Here is a 19,959-nt window from a genome sequence, read left to right as displayed (position 1 = left end):
GTTGGACAAATGCACAATGAACTAATAATGTGCATAGAGCGCTTTGATTACTTATAGATACGATATACCAACGAATAATTATCGTGAAGCCGGCGTTCACAAACTATGCCCAATGATAGCCTAACTTATCCATATCGTGCGGCAGTTTATCTTTGCCGGTGACGTGGGGTTTGCTATTCATAGGCTGCCACTCAACGATTTAAATGGCTGCATCTCCACTATTGAAAGTAGACACTTGCGCTCAACAATTGGATTTTTTTTACACTCAACGACTTTTAAACGGTACCACTCAACTATTTTCATTGTTTACAATGAACGATTTAAATTGCTGTCACTCGCCTTTGTTTTTTGACGCTGGGGTTTGGAAATTTAAAGCGTTTCTTCTGAACGTGTTAAAACGCTCAAACTCGACTATTTTAAATAGACGCTGCCGATGGACAATTGGAATCATAGCCAAGCTAGACATCGAAGTGTGAACATCCTCGTCATGCCGAAGAAAAGTTTGAAGAATGCTGCAAATAAGTGTCCTGGCCGTGGCCGTGGACGCTGACGCAAGGACGATCCATTATACCGATGTCTTTCAGCCTATGAGTAACTTAAAAGTAATGTCTGTCGATGTGTGGCAACGATCGCGTAACGTGCCAACAACACGTTAATCATAGGTTAGAAATAAGTTTCGGGTACGCTAAACATTACCTCGGCGTGTCTCAACTTATGATTAACTTACAAGTAGCATGTGTTGACGTCTGTCAACGATCGCAGACCGTGCATACAACTTGTGGCCAGCGTAGCAGAACGTGTGAGTCATACGCCGGCATACGTCATGAAATTTCAAGCATGAAAAAAATTTGAGGACAACCAAAAAGTACAACGTTTAAAGCCAGCGTACAACGACGTATGGCAGTGTTTTTCAGCGTGCTCTCAATGTTATCAAAACTTACCCATAACGTATTCAACGTGTGCCAGCATTTTAGAAAAAAAATTCAAAAATCGGCATACGTTGGCTAAAACGTCAAGGTGTGACCGGGCCTTTAGGAAGTGAAAAAACACAAGTTTCCAGATTCTATATGAAAAGTTGATCATTGTATGAATTGCTACATAACAATATACACTACTCTATGGATTTGCCATTTGTGTGGTCTAAATCGGTTTGGGATAATCGGACGTCATTTGCCACCAAATGAGCCAGCTCAATTCATCGGGATGGTTCAAGAGGGGAATGAGTCTCACTCCATTTCCCAGTACAATGTTTATCGCCATGCCATTTCTCGGCTACCGACAAAGTACGAGCGCCATACCAAATGGTTTACAGGGACACTTGGTTCAGGTTGCCCAAGGATTCTATCTCTGAAGCTAATATCCTTTGATATCACGCTTTCTGGATGAAACTCACTCTTCCAAGATTCTAGATTTTGGATTAAAAAAAAAGTAAAAACAACGGTTTTTCCACAGCACTTTCTCTCCAGAATAACCTGCAATGAGCAATCGACCATCAAATTTCAAGCAATATTGGTAGGAACAGGTTTTACACTAAAAATATGAGGTCTTCAAGACCATTGCAGTTCTGCATCCCTCTAAACAAGTTGAAAGTATTGGATGCAATGGATGACGCATCACAAATGGAGGGTGAATTATTGGCCTCATAAAATATGCAGGAAACAGTTTGTGGATTTTTGTACAATAAATAAAAATACATTATTAAAGTAATCAACACCAGTGACATTAATGTGAATCAAGAGAAATCACAATAACAGTTCAAATTAGTGAATGTGTGAAACTAGTTTTCATCAACTTGTTCCCTTGCTTCAAAGTCTATGAGTGTGTTCAGAATGGTGCCAAGAAAGTAACTTTCAACAGAACAGCGTGTGAAGATCCAAACTCTGTGAGAAGAAGGGCACACTTTGAAGAAAATAGCAGAAAAGCTGAAGATCTCCTGCAGGGCCGTCTCTCGAGACATATCTCGTGGTTTTGATACTGTCTGACATCCCGCCTTACTCTCCAAACTCTCTGCCTATGGCATCCAAGGACGGCTTCACACATGACTTACTGACTTCCTCCACTCTCATAGCCAACGTGTGGCACTAAACAGAATCCTTTCATTTCCTCTTCCTGTCAAGGTTGGAGTGCCCCAAGGCTGTGCTCTGGGCCCAGTCCTATTCCTAATCTTCATCATTGATCTATCTGACTCTCTGTAAAATCCCCTTTATCGATTTGCTGATGACTCCACCCTCTGTTGTGACATCCCTCATCATTCAGGCAGGTGGGCTGCAGCCTCTTCCCTCTCTTCAGACTTTGACAAAAATCAAAAGCTGGTAAAACACTTGGCATATGTCTTTAAATCCTGACAAATCTCACACTCTCACTATCCCTCTCCGAAAGGACCGTCTGGTGACCCTCCCCCCTCTACTTTCTTAACAATCCTCTTGAGGAAGCTTAGTTATTTAAATTCCTGGGTTTCACCATTAGCCATGATCTTTCTTGGACAAACCACATTTCAAAGTTGGCCTCCACAAACCACGCCACCGACTGGGCATCCTCCATCATACAAAGTCCTTCCTTGGCACACCTGAACTCAAATCCACCTGCAAAGCCGTTATCCGCAGTTTGAAGAGTATTGCTCTCCCCCTTTGCCTGGCTCCCCTGCCTCACACCCATCTCAGTTTGACGGCATGGAAACCAAGGCCTTCAAGATCATTGGAATCTCCCACGACGAAGCTGAGTCTATAGACTTATCACTTCGCCATCGGCAAAAGGTCGGTGCCTGTCTTCTACCACCTCATTTCTGGTCTTGCACCCTCTGCTCTTTCCATACTTTGTCCCCCAACCCCCCAGATTTCTACAGGATTCACACAGTCCACCATCAACCCCCTTCTGGTGAAACAACCTAAATCCAGGATCACTGCTCACCTCCGCTCATTTGTTCATCTTTTTTCTCCCCTGTGAGTCTGGTGTTGGCTTAGTGGTTAGGATGGCTGGCTTGGGATCCTAGGGTCCTGAGTTCGAGCCCCGTTGGCCACTGAATTAACACCAGGGGGTTGACTCAGCCTGCAATCCTTCCGAGGTCGGCAAAATGAGTACCAGTGTACTGCTCCCGGTGTATGCCTCGGTTTTAATCGGTGTACCATATCCCTGTGTGTCGTAAGAGGTGACCAGGGTTGGCGTCAGGAAGAGCATCCGGCCATAAAACATTGCCTCAAGAAGGGAGCCATGATTGCATGGAGCCCGCAAAAAGCTAACCCCCCCTTTGGAGGGAAAATGGCTGTAAAAAGGCTGTTTTTTTTTTCTCCCCTCTGGAACCAACTTCCACATCCTATTCAATATCATTCTTCCTTCCAGGTCTTCATGACAGCTGTTCCCCACCATCTCAGATCATCCCCAATCGAAAACCATAATCGTTTTTACCCTTGTTACCCCCCACCCCTCACCCCACACCTCCCCAATCCCTACTTCCAAATCTCCATTTTTCCTTCCTGAGAGTTTCCTTCCAAATCCATCTTGTCCACCCCATGTTTTTTCTCCTGCCCCCATTTCTATGCACACCCATTGTTTGTCCAAGTTTTATTTCTATCTTGACTTTCATCTCTGCTGTTGGCGTTTTTCCCCTCTCTGCTGTTCCTTTTGCATCCTGTTATGTCCTGGCCATTAAATGTACTTACTCTTCCATAAGTCTTGACTATCTTCACAAAAAAAAATGGTGGGAGGTACACTTTGCAACGTCTGAAAGAAACTGGCTTGGTACAAGACGAGTAAGTCAGGAAGACCGAGAAGAACCTCCCCAAGGTGAGACAAGCACTTGAAGTTACTCAACCTACCCGACAGAAGAAAATCAAGTCAGCAGCTGATAAATGAAATGAGAGCAGGCCTGAACATCAACACGACCTCCAGCATTGTGTGCAGAAGGCTGATTACTGAAAGTCTCCATGGCAGAGTTGTAGCAAAGGAACCACTGCTGAGACCACAGAGTAAGGTGAAAAGACTGAAATGTACAAGGCAACACCAGGATTGGGAGACTGAACCATGGAATCGGCTATTCTCTTCTGGTGAATGGAGTTTGAACTTTTTCTATCTAAGTTGCCAGTTATAGTACTGCAGCATAGCAAACCAATTGTTTGACTTTTCATAAAAGCACCAAAATTGGTACATATGTTGACTAATGTATTCTGAACAATTCTGGATATGGAGCCACTCGAGATTTTGCCTTGGTCAGCTTTGGTGGCCATTTTGGAAAATGGCCGCCATTCTACTTTAACAACATGGGATATCTGTCATTGTTATTCTCTTTGTAGGTTTCTCAGAGGTGATAAATACTCCATGTGATGTGCATTTACAAAGGAAAACAATACAAATGTCATTTGTGTTGTTTTATTATATTTCCAACCATTGTATTGGGGAAAAATGGTCATTTTTAAGGGAAAATCCATTTTCGCACACAGCATCAGTGACAGGTTCAGAAGTCATGAGTCATGAAAATCAAGCATGCCCTCCCACTTTATCTGATGTAGGTAAGCTACACCTGGGTAGCAAAAGCGACTTGCTGGTGTGCCTTGAAGGCGTTGCTGGAGCTCGGTCTGATGCACCTGCTGTCACTTCTGTTGTCCTTGACGGCGCCGTCATTTTGCAGATGTTGAAGCCTGGCACTGCCAAGACATTTGAAGAATATGCCCACCAAGTCTTCATCCCATACGTCGAGGGGCAGCTGCGTCGTGCTTCACGTCTCGACCTCGTTTGGGATAGCTACAAAGATGGCTCCTTGAAGACGGCGACAAGAGAGACACGAGGAAAAGGGGTGCGATGGCACGTGGTGAGCACCGCAGCCATACCAGGAAACGAGCAGAGTTTCCTACGTGTCGACGCAAACAAGGTGGAGCTCTTCACCTTCCTGTCCGATGTGCTGGTGCAGTCCTTCCATGACGAGGCAACGGAGCTGGTAGTCACTGATGGTGAAGCAGTCATCTGCCTTCCAAGGCAGGAAGATGAAAGCTCTGGCTCATGTGGTCAAGAAGAGGTAGACACTCTCATCATGCTCCATGTGGCCCATGCTGCAGAACATGACCACCGTGGGATTCAAGTTCGAACCGTAGACACCGACGTCGTCGTCTTGGTGGTGATGGTAGCCCAGGCACTACCATGCGTGGATGAACTCTGGATTGCCTTTGGGACGGGCAAGAACTACCACTACATCCCTGCCCATGAAATAGCTGCCTCCCTCGGTCCACAGAAGGCACGTGCCCTCCCTGTCTTCCACGCCATGACGGGATGTGACACGGTATCAGCATTCGTGGGGCATGGGAAGAAATCTGTCTGGGACACATGGAACTCGTTTCCAGAACTGACAGATTCTCTTGTGACCCTGACCACCACGCCAGTCAACATCCAGGATGACACAATGCACTGCATTGAAAGGTTTGTGGTGCTCGTCTATGACCGCACCAGTCCATATATGGACGTCAACAAGGCCAGAAAGAAAGTCTTCACCAAGAGGAACTCCGTCCAGCGCATCCCACCTACCTACGATGCTTTGGAACAGCATGTGAAGAGATGAGTCTTCCAGGGTGGCTATGTCTGGGGGCAGGTCTTGGTCCCTCAACCCGTGCTTCCATCACCAACAAGCTGGGGCTGGCGGCAAACAGAGGATGGGTCCTACGAACCGCTCCGGACCACACTCCCTGAGGCTTCAAAAAGCTGCTTCGAGCTGGTGTCGTGCGGTTGCAAAAAAAGGCTGTAGAAACCGCTACAAATGCAAGAAGGCTAATCTGCAATGCACTGGACTGTGTGCTTGTGAAGGATAATGCCAGGAGACAGACGCAGTAGACACAAACTGAGATATCTGCCTAGCTTAGAATGTACAAATGCAATGTCTCATTGCTTCTAAAAGTGTTGACTTCTTGATCCAGAGCCACTGCACTTGAGCTCAGAAACTCATATTGTACAAGACTGATGTATGCGTTTACCATGTGTCCTGGTAGAATGGTAGTAGACAGTAAACCGTAGCCGCTTCAAAGTGAAGTGTGCAATAATTTGACTACATTTTCTGAGTTTGTCATTATCACGATTATCCGTTCCCTTTTCAAAATAGAGTAAAGTATGTAATCTATCATGCAATTTTTGTTGATTCCAAACCCATTGAATGTGATGAATATCATTTGACTCTTGTTCTCCAGGCAATAATGGGTACTTTTCAGCGAAAAGTTTCAGGAGAGCAGCAATTTACAAATCAAATAATGGCTTTTTTACCAAAAATACTGGCTCAATATTTGAGTACACTTTTTCATGGTCAATTTACTGAATTTTACACTTTCCTTATATCTACCACCAATACAATAAGAAAATAAGAGCATATAACCAATTTCGCTAAAGTAGAATGGCGGCCATTTTGGAAAATGGTCGCCGAAGCTGACCAAGGCACAATCTCGGGTGGCTCCATATCTAGAATTATTCGGAATACATTATTCTACATGTGTACCAATTTTGGTGCTTTTATGCAAATTTGAACAATCTATCTAAAATATCAGACTACGCTGCCGGACTATAAGTACGTCAAAGACTTGAAGAATGTTACAACGCGCAGTGTTTGCGGTATCTATCCATAATTCCAGCAATCTCTGTGTGTCTGTGACCACTGTTTCTCGACAACCACTGGTCCGATCTCATTGAAGTATATTATTCCGATCCCAGGTATATTGCTGGGGTCCTGTGGATGTGCCTTTTCAAGGTTTGATATTAATCGGACAAGTGGTTCCCAAGTTATGGCCATTTATTTACCAAACCAATGACAGGACATGGTACTATGACGTCACGATTGACGTCACAATTCTTCTTCTTTTTTTTGCACGTACGGGTACGCGAGAGCGAAGGAATGGCCTGTGTGGTTGTTGTTTCTGGCACGTGGTTTGAAAGTTTTTTTTTTTTTTTTTTTTTTTTTTGCACGTACGGGCACGCACTGGTACTGTTAAACACAGGAGAGGCTCGAACTGTTTGGGCTTGTATCTCAGCTTTTGGTGTGGGAAAACTTGTTAAAAATCAATGTGACGTTAACAAAAAATAAGTACAAGCAGATACTGCTGCACCATGCAGTTCCTAGTGGAAATCGTTTAATCGGAAAAGGATTAATTTTCCAAGATAGTAAAACAGTCCAATATTTGGAGAACAAGGTTACAGCTCGCGTGCTCCAAGTGTTGGAATGGCCACCCCAGAGCCTGGGAATGAATCCCATCGAGACCATATGGGATTACCTGGAAACAGAGAAGAACAAGAGGAACCCAACTAATCTGACAGAACTGTGGAATCCACTGCAAGATATTTGGCACAATATTCCTGTATGAGTGCTTCAGTCACATACAGGAAGCATGGGTAAAAGAGTGATGGCACTCAAGAATTCAAACGACACACACACACACACACACTAATGACTGATGCGATAAAATGATCCTGTTCTTGTTATTTATTTAAGTAGGTTGTTTCATGTGCATTTATAAAGGTTGTCAATTTATAATAATAAACATATACGACTGTTATCTCTGATAATTTGAATAATTCACCCTAAAGTATGAATATCATTGGAATAACCCAAAATTTTTGCACACTACTGTTTTGAACAAGGGATGTTCAAAATTTCTCGGAGAGACATGCTCGCAGTTGTAGTCCAATAAACGCGAAAACCTTTTTATTTTTCAACATACAAGTATTTATGACATAAGAATATGCTAGAGATACCCATGCACATGCACGGGATAGCAGTACAACATAGCTGGTAGCAGACGACAGACCGTACACGGGAATGACAAAAATACGCATTGTGCAAAATGCAAGTGGTACTATGGAACGCCAAGACTTCCCAAACATTGTCGGCATGTCCGCTACGTGCCACAGCAATTTCATAGGGATCGTGTGACGGCGAGTTGAGTTTTTAGTGTGCAAGCTTGGTATTATAATAGAGATTTCATCATATGTGTGGAACTTGTATATTCAACATTGAAAAGCTGACATTGCTTGGACTATTGTGAGACTGTCGTGGTGAGGCAATGAAAATTGAGCTCATGGGGAATTTGTAAAATATGAATCGTATGTGGGGGGAAAAAAAAATGTGGGCAAAAAATGTGAAAAAAGAATTTTTTTAAGTGCAAAAAAAAAGTTAAAATGTGGAAAAAAGAAGATAAAAAGTAAAAGTTATAAATTTTACATCTTTATACTTTCATTATACATCTTTTATACAACCCAGACTGTATAGTGAGAAATGAATCACTGTTTATTGTTATAAATACTGTTTCCTTGCTAACATATCTCTTTGGTACTGTACTTGTCTTCAAACTGTCTTGTCTGGGTTGGGTACACCTTCCTGACTGCTTTGCATTGAAGGCAGTTTTTTTTGTGTACACTATCGAGGCTCGTATAAGAGCTAACACACGGAATGTACAACAAGGGGAGCAGGAGACGAGGGGTGGGAGAGGGAAAGAAAAAGTGTGGAACAGAGACTTGAGGAGATCTGTGGAAGGGAGCACCACCCCAGAGGGGAGAGCAGTACTCAATTAGGCTGTGTATGAAAGCTTTGTATGTGGTCAGGAGCTCAGGCGTGCCAAGGAAGGACTTTGCATGGCGAAGATTCCCAGTCGGTGACTGGCTTTGGAGGCCCGCTTGGAAATGTGGCTTTCCTAGGAAATATCATGGCAGATACTGAGACCCAGAAGCTTGAATGAAAGGGCTTCTTCAAGAGGATTGTTGAGAAAGTAGATGGGGGCGGGTTCCAGACGGTCCTATCGGAGAGACATAGTGAGAGTGTGAGATTTGTCAGGATTGAAAGACGTGTTCCATGTGTTGTACCAGTTTGTGATTTCATCCAGATCTGCAGAGAGTGAAGAGGTTTCTGCTTGCCGGTCTGAGGGATGACAGATGGTAAGGCAGGTACAATGAGTAAGGTCTATTGTCTATTTCGTGTTGTCTCGTCATATCCGCTTGTGGATGTGACAACTTTAGGCCATTGTGTGCTGGTTACCTGTTCAAATTGAAATTGGTGTCCTGACTGAGGACTGACTTGACAAGATCATTCTGCAATTGAGTAGTGATCTTATTAATATATATATTCCCCAAGATTCACATCTTGTGGATTAGTTTAACTCTCCCCACCCTTCCCCCATTCTCCCAAGAAGACACAGTCACAACAAATGAGGTGTCTTGGTGAGGTTAAGCACATGTGGTAATGTTTAAGCTTTACTTTGTGCACCTTTAAATTAAAAAAAAAAATGTTTGTTTTCTGTACAGCTGGGGAGCTGTCGTGCTGTAACGGAGTTTGAGAAGCTCAACCGCATTGGCGAGGGCACCTATGGCATTGTCTGTAAGTGATGCTCTGTCTCCATGTCCAACATCTTGTTGGTTTCACAGTCAACATGACATTACATTCCATCATTTTACAATACACAAGGATACACACAAGTCACAATACACAATACAATAGTACACAACATTGTCGCAGGCGGAGGCCATTCAGCCCATCATGACTGTGCTGCACCAAGCCCAGTATCATCACCCATCCACAAGTCCTGTCAATGTCCCCATACCTCTCTATCTCCAACATATCTAGGTAATTATCTAGATCCTATTTAAGCTTATCCACCCACGTCCACTGCCACTACCTTTCAGGGGAGACCATTCCATGCATTAATCACTCTCCGACTGAAAGACCCTTACCTTAAAACTGTTCTAACTCTCATCTTTACCCTCAAACTATGACCCCTATCATGTCATCTCTATTTTAATGATTCTTATCAATCCCAATCACCTTGCATTTCTTCATGTTAAATTATATTTGCCAATCTTTTACCCAATCCATGAAAGTGTTGACATTTTTCTGAATCTGATCACCATCCTCTCTGCTATCCACCTTACCTCCAAGCTTTGTGTCACCAGCAAATTTGGAAACCTGACTCTTCACCCCACAATCCAAATCATTGATGTAAATTATGAATAATAATGGTCCCAGTAGCGATCCTTGAGGTACCCCACTACTTATATCCTCCTCAGTAGACATCCTCCCACAAAACAACCACTCTTTGCTTCCTCTCACTAAGCAAGTTTGCCACCTGAACAGCCAGCTCTCCACAAGCCCTCACCTTGGCTAACAACCTCTGATGTGGTACTTTAAAAAAAAAAAAAAAACCTTCTCAAAGTTTACATAGACTACCTCCACAACTATTCCCTCATCCAGCCAATCAGAAACTGCTTCATAGAACTCTAAAATATTTGTTAGACAAGATCTCCCTTTTGTAAATGCATGCTGACTACCTTTAATTAGCTTGCGTTTATTTAAATGGTTCCTCATCGGGTCGCTAATTAATGTCATTCCCCAATTCTTCTTTTGATCCTTTATTAAATGATGGTGCTGCATTTGCTACTCTCCAATCTTCCGGTGCTTGTCCTGACTCCAATGGGCTGTTAAAGATTTCCGCTAATACCACACTTATCTGCTCTAACACCTTCTGCAATACTATAGGATGCATATTGTGACGGTTGTCAGCCTGGGGAGGACAGTTGTGAACTAAGCTGTTTGTAAATAATAAAGCGCATTCATGTAAGATTAAAGCTGGTTATGCCATCGTGTTCTGTTCAGCAATTAAGTATAACATGTTCATGGGGATAGATGTGCATTGCTTATGTGAGTTGTACGAACTTCATGTTCTTTCTTTCTTTGACATTCTCATCTCAAACCATTTCCTGCAAAACCCACACAAACTCGCATCATGACGTCCCCACATCCTTCCTTTATCTGAGAAATTGTGGAGAACTTAGCGCAAGCTCAAGGAAGGCTTCAGTCGGAAGCCATCCATCAAGTCTGACAGGTGAGCATGAATCTCTAAACCCCCTCCCATTTCCTGGAAAGTAATCCCTGCAACTACCTTTAGTAGTTCCACTAATCGGGCGCCATTGTTAGGTCGAAAGACGGGACCCAACCAATCGCCACCAAGGGCCCTGACCACCCCCACAAGTCCTGCGCCAATGAGGGGCTGCGAAGCTGAGTGGTGAGGGAGGAGTTGAAGGAATAAAGGAAAGTTTACCATCAGAATTGGTTTTTTTTTCACAGAATCAAAATTCAAAGCTTTTTACATGCATAATTTGAGGTATGGAACGGAGTACTTTTCCTCTCAACGCTCTTCTTCCAGATGTACACAAATCTTTCTCCGACGCATCTTCACTTTTCTGACTTTCTTTCTTTCATTTCTTAATGTTCTTCCCATGTTTCTGACTCTTTCCCTTTCTTTTCTTCCATACTTTCTGTGGCTTTCACACACACACTGATGCACACCTACGAGCCCAGCGCGCCTTCAAGTAACCCGGTTGTCGCCATGCTGCTACGGAGCCACTGCCTCTCCTCTCATCACCGCACAAGATTCCCGCCAACTACACATTCCATCGTGTTCAGCCAGAGAACATCCAGTGATCCCTGCACGATTGGAGTGCTGACAGAACGGAGGAAGGAGACCAGCAGGGAGAGTGCGGGAGGTCAACCTGAACCACCAAGCAGTGGGTGAACACAGCTTCAACTAGAGTTGCAAAAGGTGTGTCAGGCACATAAAAGACCCCACACTACTTTTCTCACCACCATTGCTCACCGCTCTCTCCACACTCTCTTTTCTTTCTTCGGGTATCTGGATCCATTTAATGTAAAGGTGCTAAGTCATTGTTTTGTTTGGCATCCGTGGGCGGGTATATCACGTAGGGGATAAGAGGGAATGTATGTGCCTGTGCATTTATGAATATCGCTTGCCTTACCTTTTCTGAATTTGTCTGCCATTTCCCCGTTTTAATTCCCTAACCACCATTTCTTCTGCTAATTTCCTGCTTGTATAATAAATTAATGAAAGGTAATTTGGTCTCTTGACATCCTGCTCGGGTTTGATCTGAGATAGCGCTCCTGGGGAAATTGGCCAATGTGAATAATTGAAATGATAGATGACAGAGTATGGTTTTAGCACTAGTTCACTCAGCTAATTCGTAGCAGTTACGCAGTCATAGGCATGGTTCCCAATCTGCTTCATTCATCTCACAGGTATGGTAAACAGACCCTGGGCATGAAGATCCTCCCAGAGTTGAGTGTGGTAGACGGTGTTAGTGGTCTTTTGAGAGACACTGGGCGACCCTTGTGGCCACAACAATATTATCCAGCCCTGGAGCTTTATTATCCCTTGATTTTTATTTTATTTTATTTATTTTAGCTGCTTCCTCACTTCATCTACTCCTGCATGATTCTCTTCTAAAAGTCCTTGCTCACCCCCAAGAAAACTCTCCACTATTAAAAGTTCCTCTCGCTGTTCTCATGTAAATGTGAAAGCAAAAATACTATTTAACTGGAATGGTACTCAGTAGAAAGCATACGTCCACGAGGCTGAACAGTTTATGTTCTGTATCCCACTGAGAGGCCAGATCAACATCTGGACCTTAACCCAAAATCTAATCGGCTTGTTCTTGTCACTTACCAAACTCATCCACCAAGTTTTGTCATCACCCGTCCATAACTTTTTGAAATATCGTGCTATACAGTGTACCGTTTTAGGCCCTATCTCTCAATGGTGAAGAATCACTTTAAAAATATTAAAAATTATCTTATCCGGATCTTCATGAAGATCAAATCCATTCACCTTTGTCACACACCAAACCTGTCCACCAAGTTCCATCTGAATCCGTCCATAACTTTTTGAGATATCCTGAAAGTCAAACGGGGTGAAAACATAACTTCTGTGTCTGTCCCGTGTTCCCATGTGAATGAATCCTGGTAAAGGGGGTACTGGATGCTTTGGTTTACACGAGAGTGAGGGTGATTCCAGAAAACCCCTCCATTACATGAAGTGTGAACCCCTCTCCCCCCCCCCCGGCCCTTTATAAAACACTTGTATTAAAAGTCCTGCAAACATATGCTATTCACTATTCATTAATTTTGTGATAAAATGCTGTACCAACCAACTGAAAATAATCTTTCCAGTAATGGTTCTAAAGGTGAAATAAAAGAAATTATTCCCCAAACATCACTTTCATTTGCAGGAGGTGTTTTTTTTTGTTCCAGTTGGGGCAGGATAACCTCCAAAATGAATATTTTGACTTTAATTTTTCAATATTTTCTAGGGAGGAATTGCCCACGCACCACCCCGAGTAAGGAGTTGTTTTGTTCATTACTTTCCTTTCTTCAAAAATTCTGCCGTTTCCCCCATGTTCTTCCCTTATTACATGCCCTTCTGGATTCTTCACATATCCATCTTTCCTGCTCTTACTTCATGCAAGGAGGCCTATAAAAGCTTCCGACAAGTATCTTGCTATCCTTCAAATCTCTAATGTCTACAGACAGAATCCTGTCCATTAATTCCCTCCTTAATGTCATGCCTTTCTCTCGATGCAACACTGTCTTTCACCCAGATTGCCACACATAGTTCCCCTTTTTTTTCTTTCCGATCGCACCGATAAACCTTGTAGCCTTCAATTCCTATCCTCCAGTTAGATTGCTCACTAAACCTCATCTCACTTACAGTAACTACATCATACCCCTCATGATCCATCCCAGCTTCCAGCTCTTCCATATTTCCATTCAATATCTTGGCATTCCTGTACAACATCTTCAACCTTTCCCTTTCATTAACCAACCCCTGCTGGCCCCAACCTTCCAACCCCATCCTCAGTCTCTAGTCTAAAAAAGTCCCAATTTATTTCTCAAGAATCGCAGCGAATCTCGCCTCCCCCTTCCATTAATCTCGCCTCCCCCTTCCCTTCCACATACACTCACTAATGATGACCATGCAGAGATCCCTACATATTCACAAACCCAAACACCTCTCCCCTACACCACCCCTCAAAACATTCGTTAACATACGTTTCTCTATCATCAAAATCCGCAATGACTCCCACCCTTGGTAGAATCCCTGAAAAAACCACTTCACATCCTAAATTTTGGAAATGTTTCCCCAAAATCTCGTACTTTTTTGGAGGGGGGGGAGTGGGGGAGAGTGCATACATAGTCAAGGCTCGCAGAAGAGCAAGTGCACTGAATAGATCAGGATGCAACAGGACAAAAGGAACAGCAGAGAAAAAAAGGGGGGGGGACTCCAACAGCAGAGTTTAAGGCAAAGATAGAGGGAGACCCGGACAAATAATGGGTGTGGGGAGAAATGAGGGTCAGGAAAGGACGTATGTGGTGGGCAAGATGCATACAGATGAAAACTCTCAGGAGGGCATATTGGAAATTTATAAAGAATAGGGCTTGGGTGTGGTGTTTAACGAGGGTAGAAAAGGTCATGGTTTTGGATTGGGGATGATCTGAGATGGTGAACAGCTGTCTTGAAGACCTGGAGGGAAGAATGAGATTGAAGACGCTGATGAATTTGATTCAACAAGCAGGAAAACAGAAGAACCAATGAGTGGGCGTGAGAAGTGATCCTGGATTTAGGTAGTTTTATAATAAGTCTGTTGATTGTGGACTGTGTGGGCCCTGCAGAAACCTGGGCGGTACAAAGCATGGAAATAGCAGAAGGTGCAAGACCAGAAAGGCGGCAGTAGAAGACAGAGACCACCAATCTGTCTGCGATGGTGAAATGATGAAGTGATGGGCCCATTGAGTCATTTTCATCGTGAACAAGATGTGACACAGGGGAGCCAGCCGAGAGTGGCGAGCAGTACTCCATCAAGCTGTGGATGAAGGCCTTGTCGGCAGATAGGAGTTCATGTCTGCCAAGGAAGGACTTTGTATGATGGAGGATGCCCAGTCGGTGACTGGCTTTGGAGGCCAACTTTGAAATGTGGTTTGCCCAAGAAAGATCATGGCTGATGGTAAGATTCAGGAGTTTGAGTGACTGAATTCCCTCAAGAGGATTGCTTAGAAAGTGTGATGTATCAGTAGTTTATACTAATGCATATATACATGGGTGCTCCCAGGTGTGGTTAAGTGGAGTCGAGTGACCCGCCCATGTTCCGATGCGGTGCTGTGCCCGTGTCCTTATTAAACCTATTGTTCCCACTTTAGAGTCTTCGTCCCTATTCTTGGAGTACATTACAGAAAGTAGATGGGGGTGAGTAGGCCGGTTTGCCAGACGGTCCTTTCGAAGAGAGATGGTGAAAGAGTGAGATTTGTCAGTGTTGAAAGACATATTCCAAGTGTTTGACCAGCTTGTGATTTTGTCAAGGTCTGAAAAGAAGGATGAGGCTGTAGCCTGCTTGCCTGCATGATGAGGGATGTCAGGGCAGAGGGTGGTATCATCAGGAAAGAGATAAAGATTTTTCAGAGAGTTGGAGAGGTCATTTATGAAGATCAGGAATAGGATTGGGCCCAGAACAATGCCTTGGGGCACTCCAGCCTTGACAAGGAGAGGAGATGAAAGGATTCTGTTGAATGCCACACGTTGGCTACGAGAGTAGAGGAAGTCAGAAAGTCATGTGTGATGTTGGCCTTAGATTCCATAGGCAGAGAGTTTGGAGAGTAAGGCAGGACGTCAGACTGTATCAAAAGCACGAGATGCACAACATGACCAAAAGTATGCGGACACCCCTTCTAATTAGTGGATTCGGTTATTTCAACTACACCTATTGCTGACAGGTGTATAAAATCAAGCACACAGCCATACGATCTCCATAGACAAACATTGACAGTAGAATGGGCCATACTGAAGAGCTCAGTGACTTTCAACGTGGCACCGTCATAGGATGCCTCCTTTGCAACAAGTCAGTTCATCAAATTTCTACCCTGCTTGAGCTGCCCCGGTCAATTATAAGTGCTGTTATTGTGAAGTGGAAACGTCTCGGAGCAACAACAGCTCAGCCACAAAGTGGTAGGCCACACAAGTTCGCAGAACGGGACCGCCGAGTGCTGAAGCGCGTAGCGCAGAAAAATGATCTGTCGGTTGCAACACTCACGACCGAGTTCCAACCTGCCTCTGGAAGCAACGTCAGTAAATACACTGTTTGTTGAGAGCTTCATGGGTTTCCATGGCCGAGCAGCCGCACACAAGCCTAAGATCGCCATGCACAATGCCAAGCGTCGGCTGGAGTGGTGTAAAACTCATCACCATTGGACTGGAGCAGTGGAAACACGTTCTCTGGAGTGATGAATCACGCTCCAGCATGCAATGACATTCTAGATGATTCTGTGCTTCCAACTTTGTGGCAACAGTTTGGGGAAGGCCCTTTCTGGTTTCAGCATGACAATGCCCCCGTGCACAAAGGGAGGTCCATACAGAAATGGTTTGTCGAGATCGGTGTGGAAGAACTTGACTGGCCTGCACAGAACCCTGACCTCAACCCCATCGAACACCTTTGGGATGAATTGGAATGCCCACTGCGAGCCAGACCTAATCGCCCAACATCAGTGCGCGACCTCACAAATGCTCTTGTGGCTGTACGGAAGCAAATCCCTGCAACAATGTTCCAACATCCAGTGGAAAGCCTTCCCAGAAGAGTGGAGGCTGTTATTGCAGCAAAAGGGGGGGACCAACTCCATATTAATGCCCATGATTTTGGAATAAGATGCTGGTCGAGCAGGTGTCCACATACTTTTGGCCATGTAGTGTTTGGCCAGAGAGACGGCCCTGATCATATGTCTGACATCGAGGGCCTCCATCTATTGTTGGGAGAGTAGAAGCAGCATGTCCAAGGTAGAGTGAGCTGGTCTGAAACCAAATCGGTGATCTGAGATGAGGTTGTTGGAGAAAAGGAATGATTTATATCAACTGCAATGATGGATTCCATGACCCTGCTGATGATTGGAAGTAAGCCGATAGGTCTGCAGTTCAGGGAATCAGTTTTTGCAGCTTTTTTTTATGTCATGCAGTGATGTTGGTGGATTTCCAAACAGATGAAAGATTTCATGGAGCAAATGATAGGATGAAAAGGGCAGAGTGAGGAAGTGCAAAATCGGCAGAGTAGTTTTTTATGAGCAGATGCTATCCACTCCAGTAGCAGAGTCAGTCGAAGGTTGAAAGAACCTTCTCTACCTTCTCAGGTGCAAAAGACACAGAGTCCAACAGCAGTTGGGTACGACTGGGAAGGGTGGGTACAGAGAGGGAGGGGTTGGGGACACAATATATTGAGGCATTCGGCCTTCTCACGAGCAGAATCAGCTGTGGTGCCATTTCAAGAGAGGGAAGGAATGGAAGGGGAGCAGACACCAAAGTCAGACTTAACAAGGTGCCACCAGGTTTTAGAGGTGGGAGACAAGTTTGAAAGTTCAATCTTGAGGTTGGACGGATGTTGTTTTCTGGTTCTCCTGACAGTGGACACACACTTGTGGTCTTTTTGGAGTCCACTGAGATTTCCTTTGGTCGGATTTGCCTTCCACAAAGAGAAGGCTCATCGTTTCAGGACAACTGTCTCACCACAGGATTCAGTGTACCATGGGAGGGAAGAGTGGCAGGATAGTTGAAGACTAGATGGGATGAATCTGTGCATGAGAGAGAGGGAGAGCAAGTTTCTGTGGATTCTCAGGCTGAGTTAACATCAGGGGTAGTAGATATGGTAGAACAGTCCTGAAGAGAGATGGCTGCTTGCAGTCCCTGTCAATCTGTTTGAATGAACTGCCAGACTCACCGGCACTGAGGCAGCTCTCTGAGAATAGCTGGAGAGATGTTTACTTTCACAAGCATATGATCAGATGAACCTTTTTGGAGGAAGAACAAGAGACATTTTTAGGGAAGTTCGTCAGCATCAAATCTTGAAGGGAGGATTTTCACCATTGGGAGAAATCTTGGAAGGAAAATGTCACAGATTGAGTCAGTCCCATGGAGTCACATAAGTCCTTTGCTGAAGTGCCATGACTGGTGAGAGAGCCACCAACACCGAGCCAAGTTGCATGTTGACAATTCAATCACCACATATGAAGAAGAGAGAGTTGGGATGAGTGATTTAAAGTTTGTCCCTGTTGTCTGAGAGAAAAATGTAGATGGAGTAGTCACTGTTTGGAAGATGGCACAGCACACAGACAAAAAAGAGGAGGGAGCAGAGGTCAGGTCACAGCCAGAGGTATTCCTGGGCGTTGGGAGGTGTAACATCAGTTCAAGGACAATGAGAAATTGAGTTATTGATGTGAAGTGCAACTCCACCGGGGCGTGGTTCAGTCCAATCAAATCGGAGGAGGCAATAACCGGGGAGAGACACGAAGGAGTCGTGGACGTCCTGTGGGAGGAAGCATTCTGTTAAACAGATGATGTCCAGTTTATTGGCAGTGGCCTGGAATGATAAGTATCATGGAATGGGAGATGAGACGAGATGATCATCACAGAATGGGAGACAAGACGAGACGAGCATTGCATTGCGGAATGGGATACGAGACGAGCATCGCATTGCGGAATGGGATACGGGACGAGCATCGCATCGCGGAATGGGATACGAGACGAGCATCACATCGCGGAATGGGATACGAGACGAGATGAGCATCGCGAATGGGAGATGAGACTCCTCTCCCACCCTCCACATGCACCACCACCAATGTTCTTCCGGCCCACAACCTGACAAAACATCATTCACCATTCCATTAATATTCCCCACCCTGCCCCCATAAAAGAACACAAAAGTCCTTCGTATCGTTGTGATAAAATGGAGAATCCACAAATTCAATTCCCTCATCCCTGACAAAAACTATCTCCCTCGTCACCTTCCCTTTCCTCCCCATCTGATTCCCACAATCATGTACACATGCACCACCACCCCATCATCAGCACTACCATCTTCATGCACACTCAGAGCATTCCGGTCACTTGTTGCACCCACAGCACTCCCAATACCAACCCCAACAACTGCAACCACAATGCGATCACCCCAGTTTGAAAATCTCCCCAATCATAGTGCACAACCTCACCATCACCCACACTCTCACCAATACCCATCATCACCCAGACTGTCACCCACACCCTCTGCACTTCCATTGCCAGCATCACATTCAGTACTCCCATCAAAAACCACACCCTCCCCAACAATCATGCCACCCACATCTAATTCACCCCATACACCCACACCCACACCAACAATCGACCTATCTATCATACACACACCCAACAAACATAATTTATTTTCTTCATCCGGTTCCCCACCCTCTGACAAATCTAATAATGATGCTTACCCTTTCATAATTTTGTCCACCAAAGCTCTTAAATGAGCCACCTTGGATGTGCTCCGATCAATGAGCCACCTCCGATCATTCATAACAGGAACCCCAACACACACACACACACACACACACACACACACACACACACACACACACACACACACACACACACACACACACACACACACACACACACACTCACACACACACACACACACACACACACACACACACACACACACACACACACACACACACACACACACACACACACACACACACACACACACTCTCCACTAACCCTTGCCCTCATGTGAAGTGACATCTGCTCGGCCTTGTCCTTTTTTTCTTCTTTTTATTTTTCTCGGGTTTTGACTCCCTGGCTCCACCACCGGCAGTGCGCCAATTATTCAATAAAATCCTTTCAATCCAGAATGAAGAATGTGGACTGGGTGTTGTTGAAAATGGGAACAAAAGGGTGATATGAGATGGTATGTGTTCCTTATACACACTCATGACATCCTGGCCTCAGATCGTGCCCGTGATCTCAGAACCAACGAGGTCGTGGCTTTGAAGAAAGTTCGGATGGATAAAGAGAAAGATGGTAAGGCATTCCTTCCTGTTTGCTTATAAAATGGTTATTTCTCACTATTTATGGACCTTAAAGATGATGTTGATTCCATATTTATGAGCTAATTTCTGTTAGGCCAAAAAAAAAAAAATGTTGCATTGGCGTAACGGGTCACTGAAAAATAGGGTAGGTCGGTCGGTCGGGATCTTTTTATTTTTTTTATTTTTTTATTTTTCCTAATAAATCCCTCCCAAAATCTCCCCCGGCTCGAGTACCACCCTTTTTGTCGGCGGGTTCTGTCAGTCAACAGAACGCAATCAACAGA

The 19,959-nt window shown here is 44.5% G+C and overlaps 1 protein-coding gene across 3 annotated transcripts in view; it reads left to right on the top strand.

Annotated features, from left to right (window-relative positions):
* Positions 1-19,959, top strand: part of CDK10 (cyclin dependent kinase 10) — a 90,533-nt gene that overhangs the window by 9,021 nt on the left and 61,553 nt on the right. For all 3 annotated transcript variants that reach the window (XR_015049020.1, XM_085844865.1, XM_085844864.1), the window contains exons 2-3: positions 9,256-9,328; positions 19,596-19,667. Coding sequence is in view for 2 of the 3 variants with exons in the window: in XM_085844865.1 (XP_085700991.1) it covers positions 9,256-9,328; positions 19,596-19,667 (145 nt within the window). In the remaining variant the exon portion in view is untranslated. The remainder of the gene's footprint in view (positions 1-9,255; positions 9,329-19,595; positions 19,668-19,959) is intronic.

Source organism: Eptatretus burgeri, chromosome 11 (assembly GCF_056783735.1).
Source record: "Eptatretus burgeri isolate ZD-2024b chromosome 11, Ebu_testis_v1, whole genome shotgun sequence".
Classification (NCBI taxonomy): domain Eukaryota; kingdom Metazoa; phylum Chordata; class Myxini; order Myxiniformes; family Myxinidae; genus Eptatretus; species Eptatretus burgeri.
The sequence above is the reverse complement of the archived record's forward strand: the minus strand, read 5'-3'. Positions and strand labels throughout refer to the sequence as shown.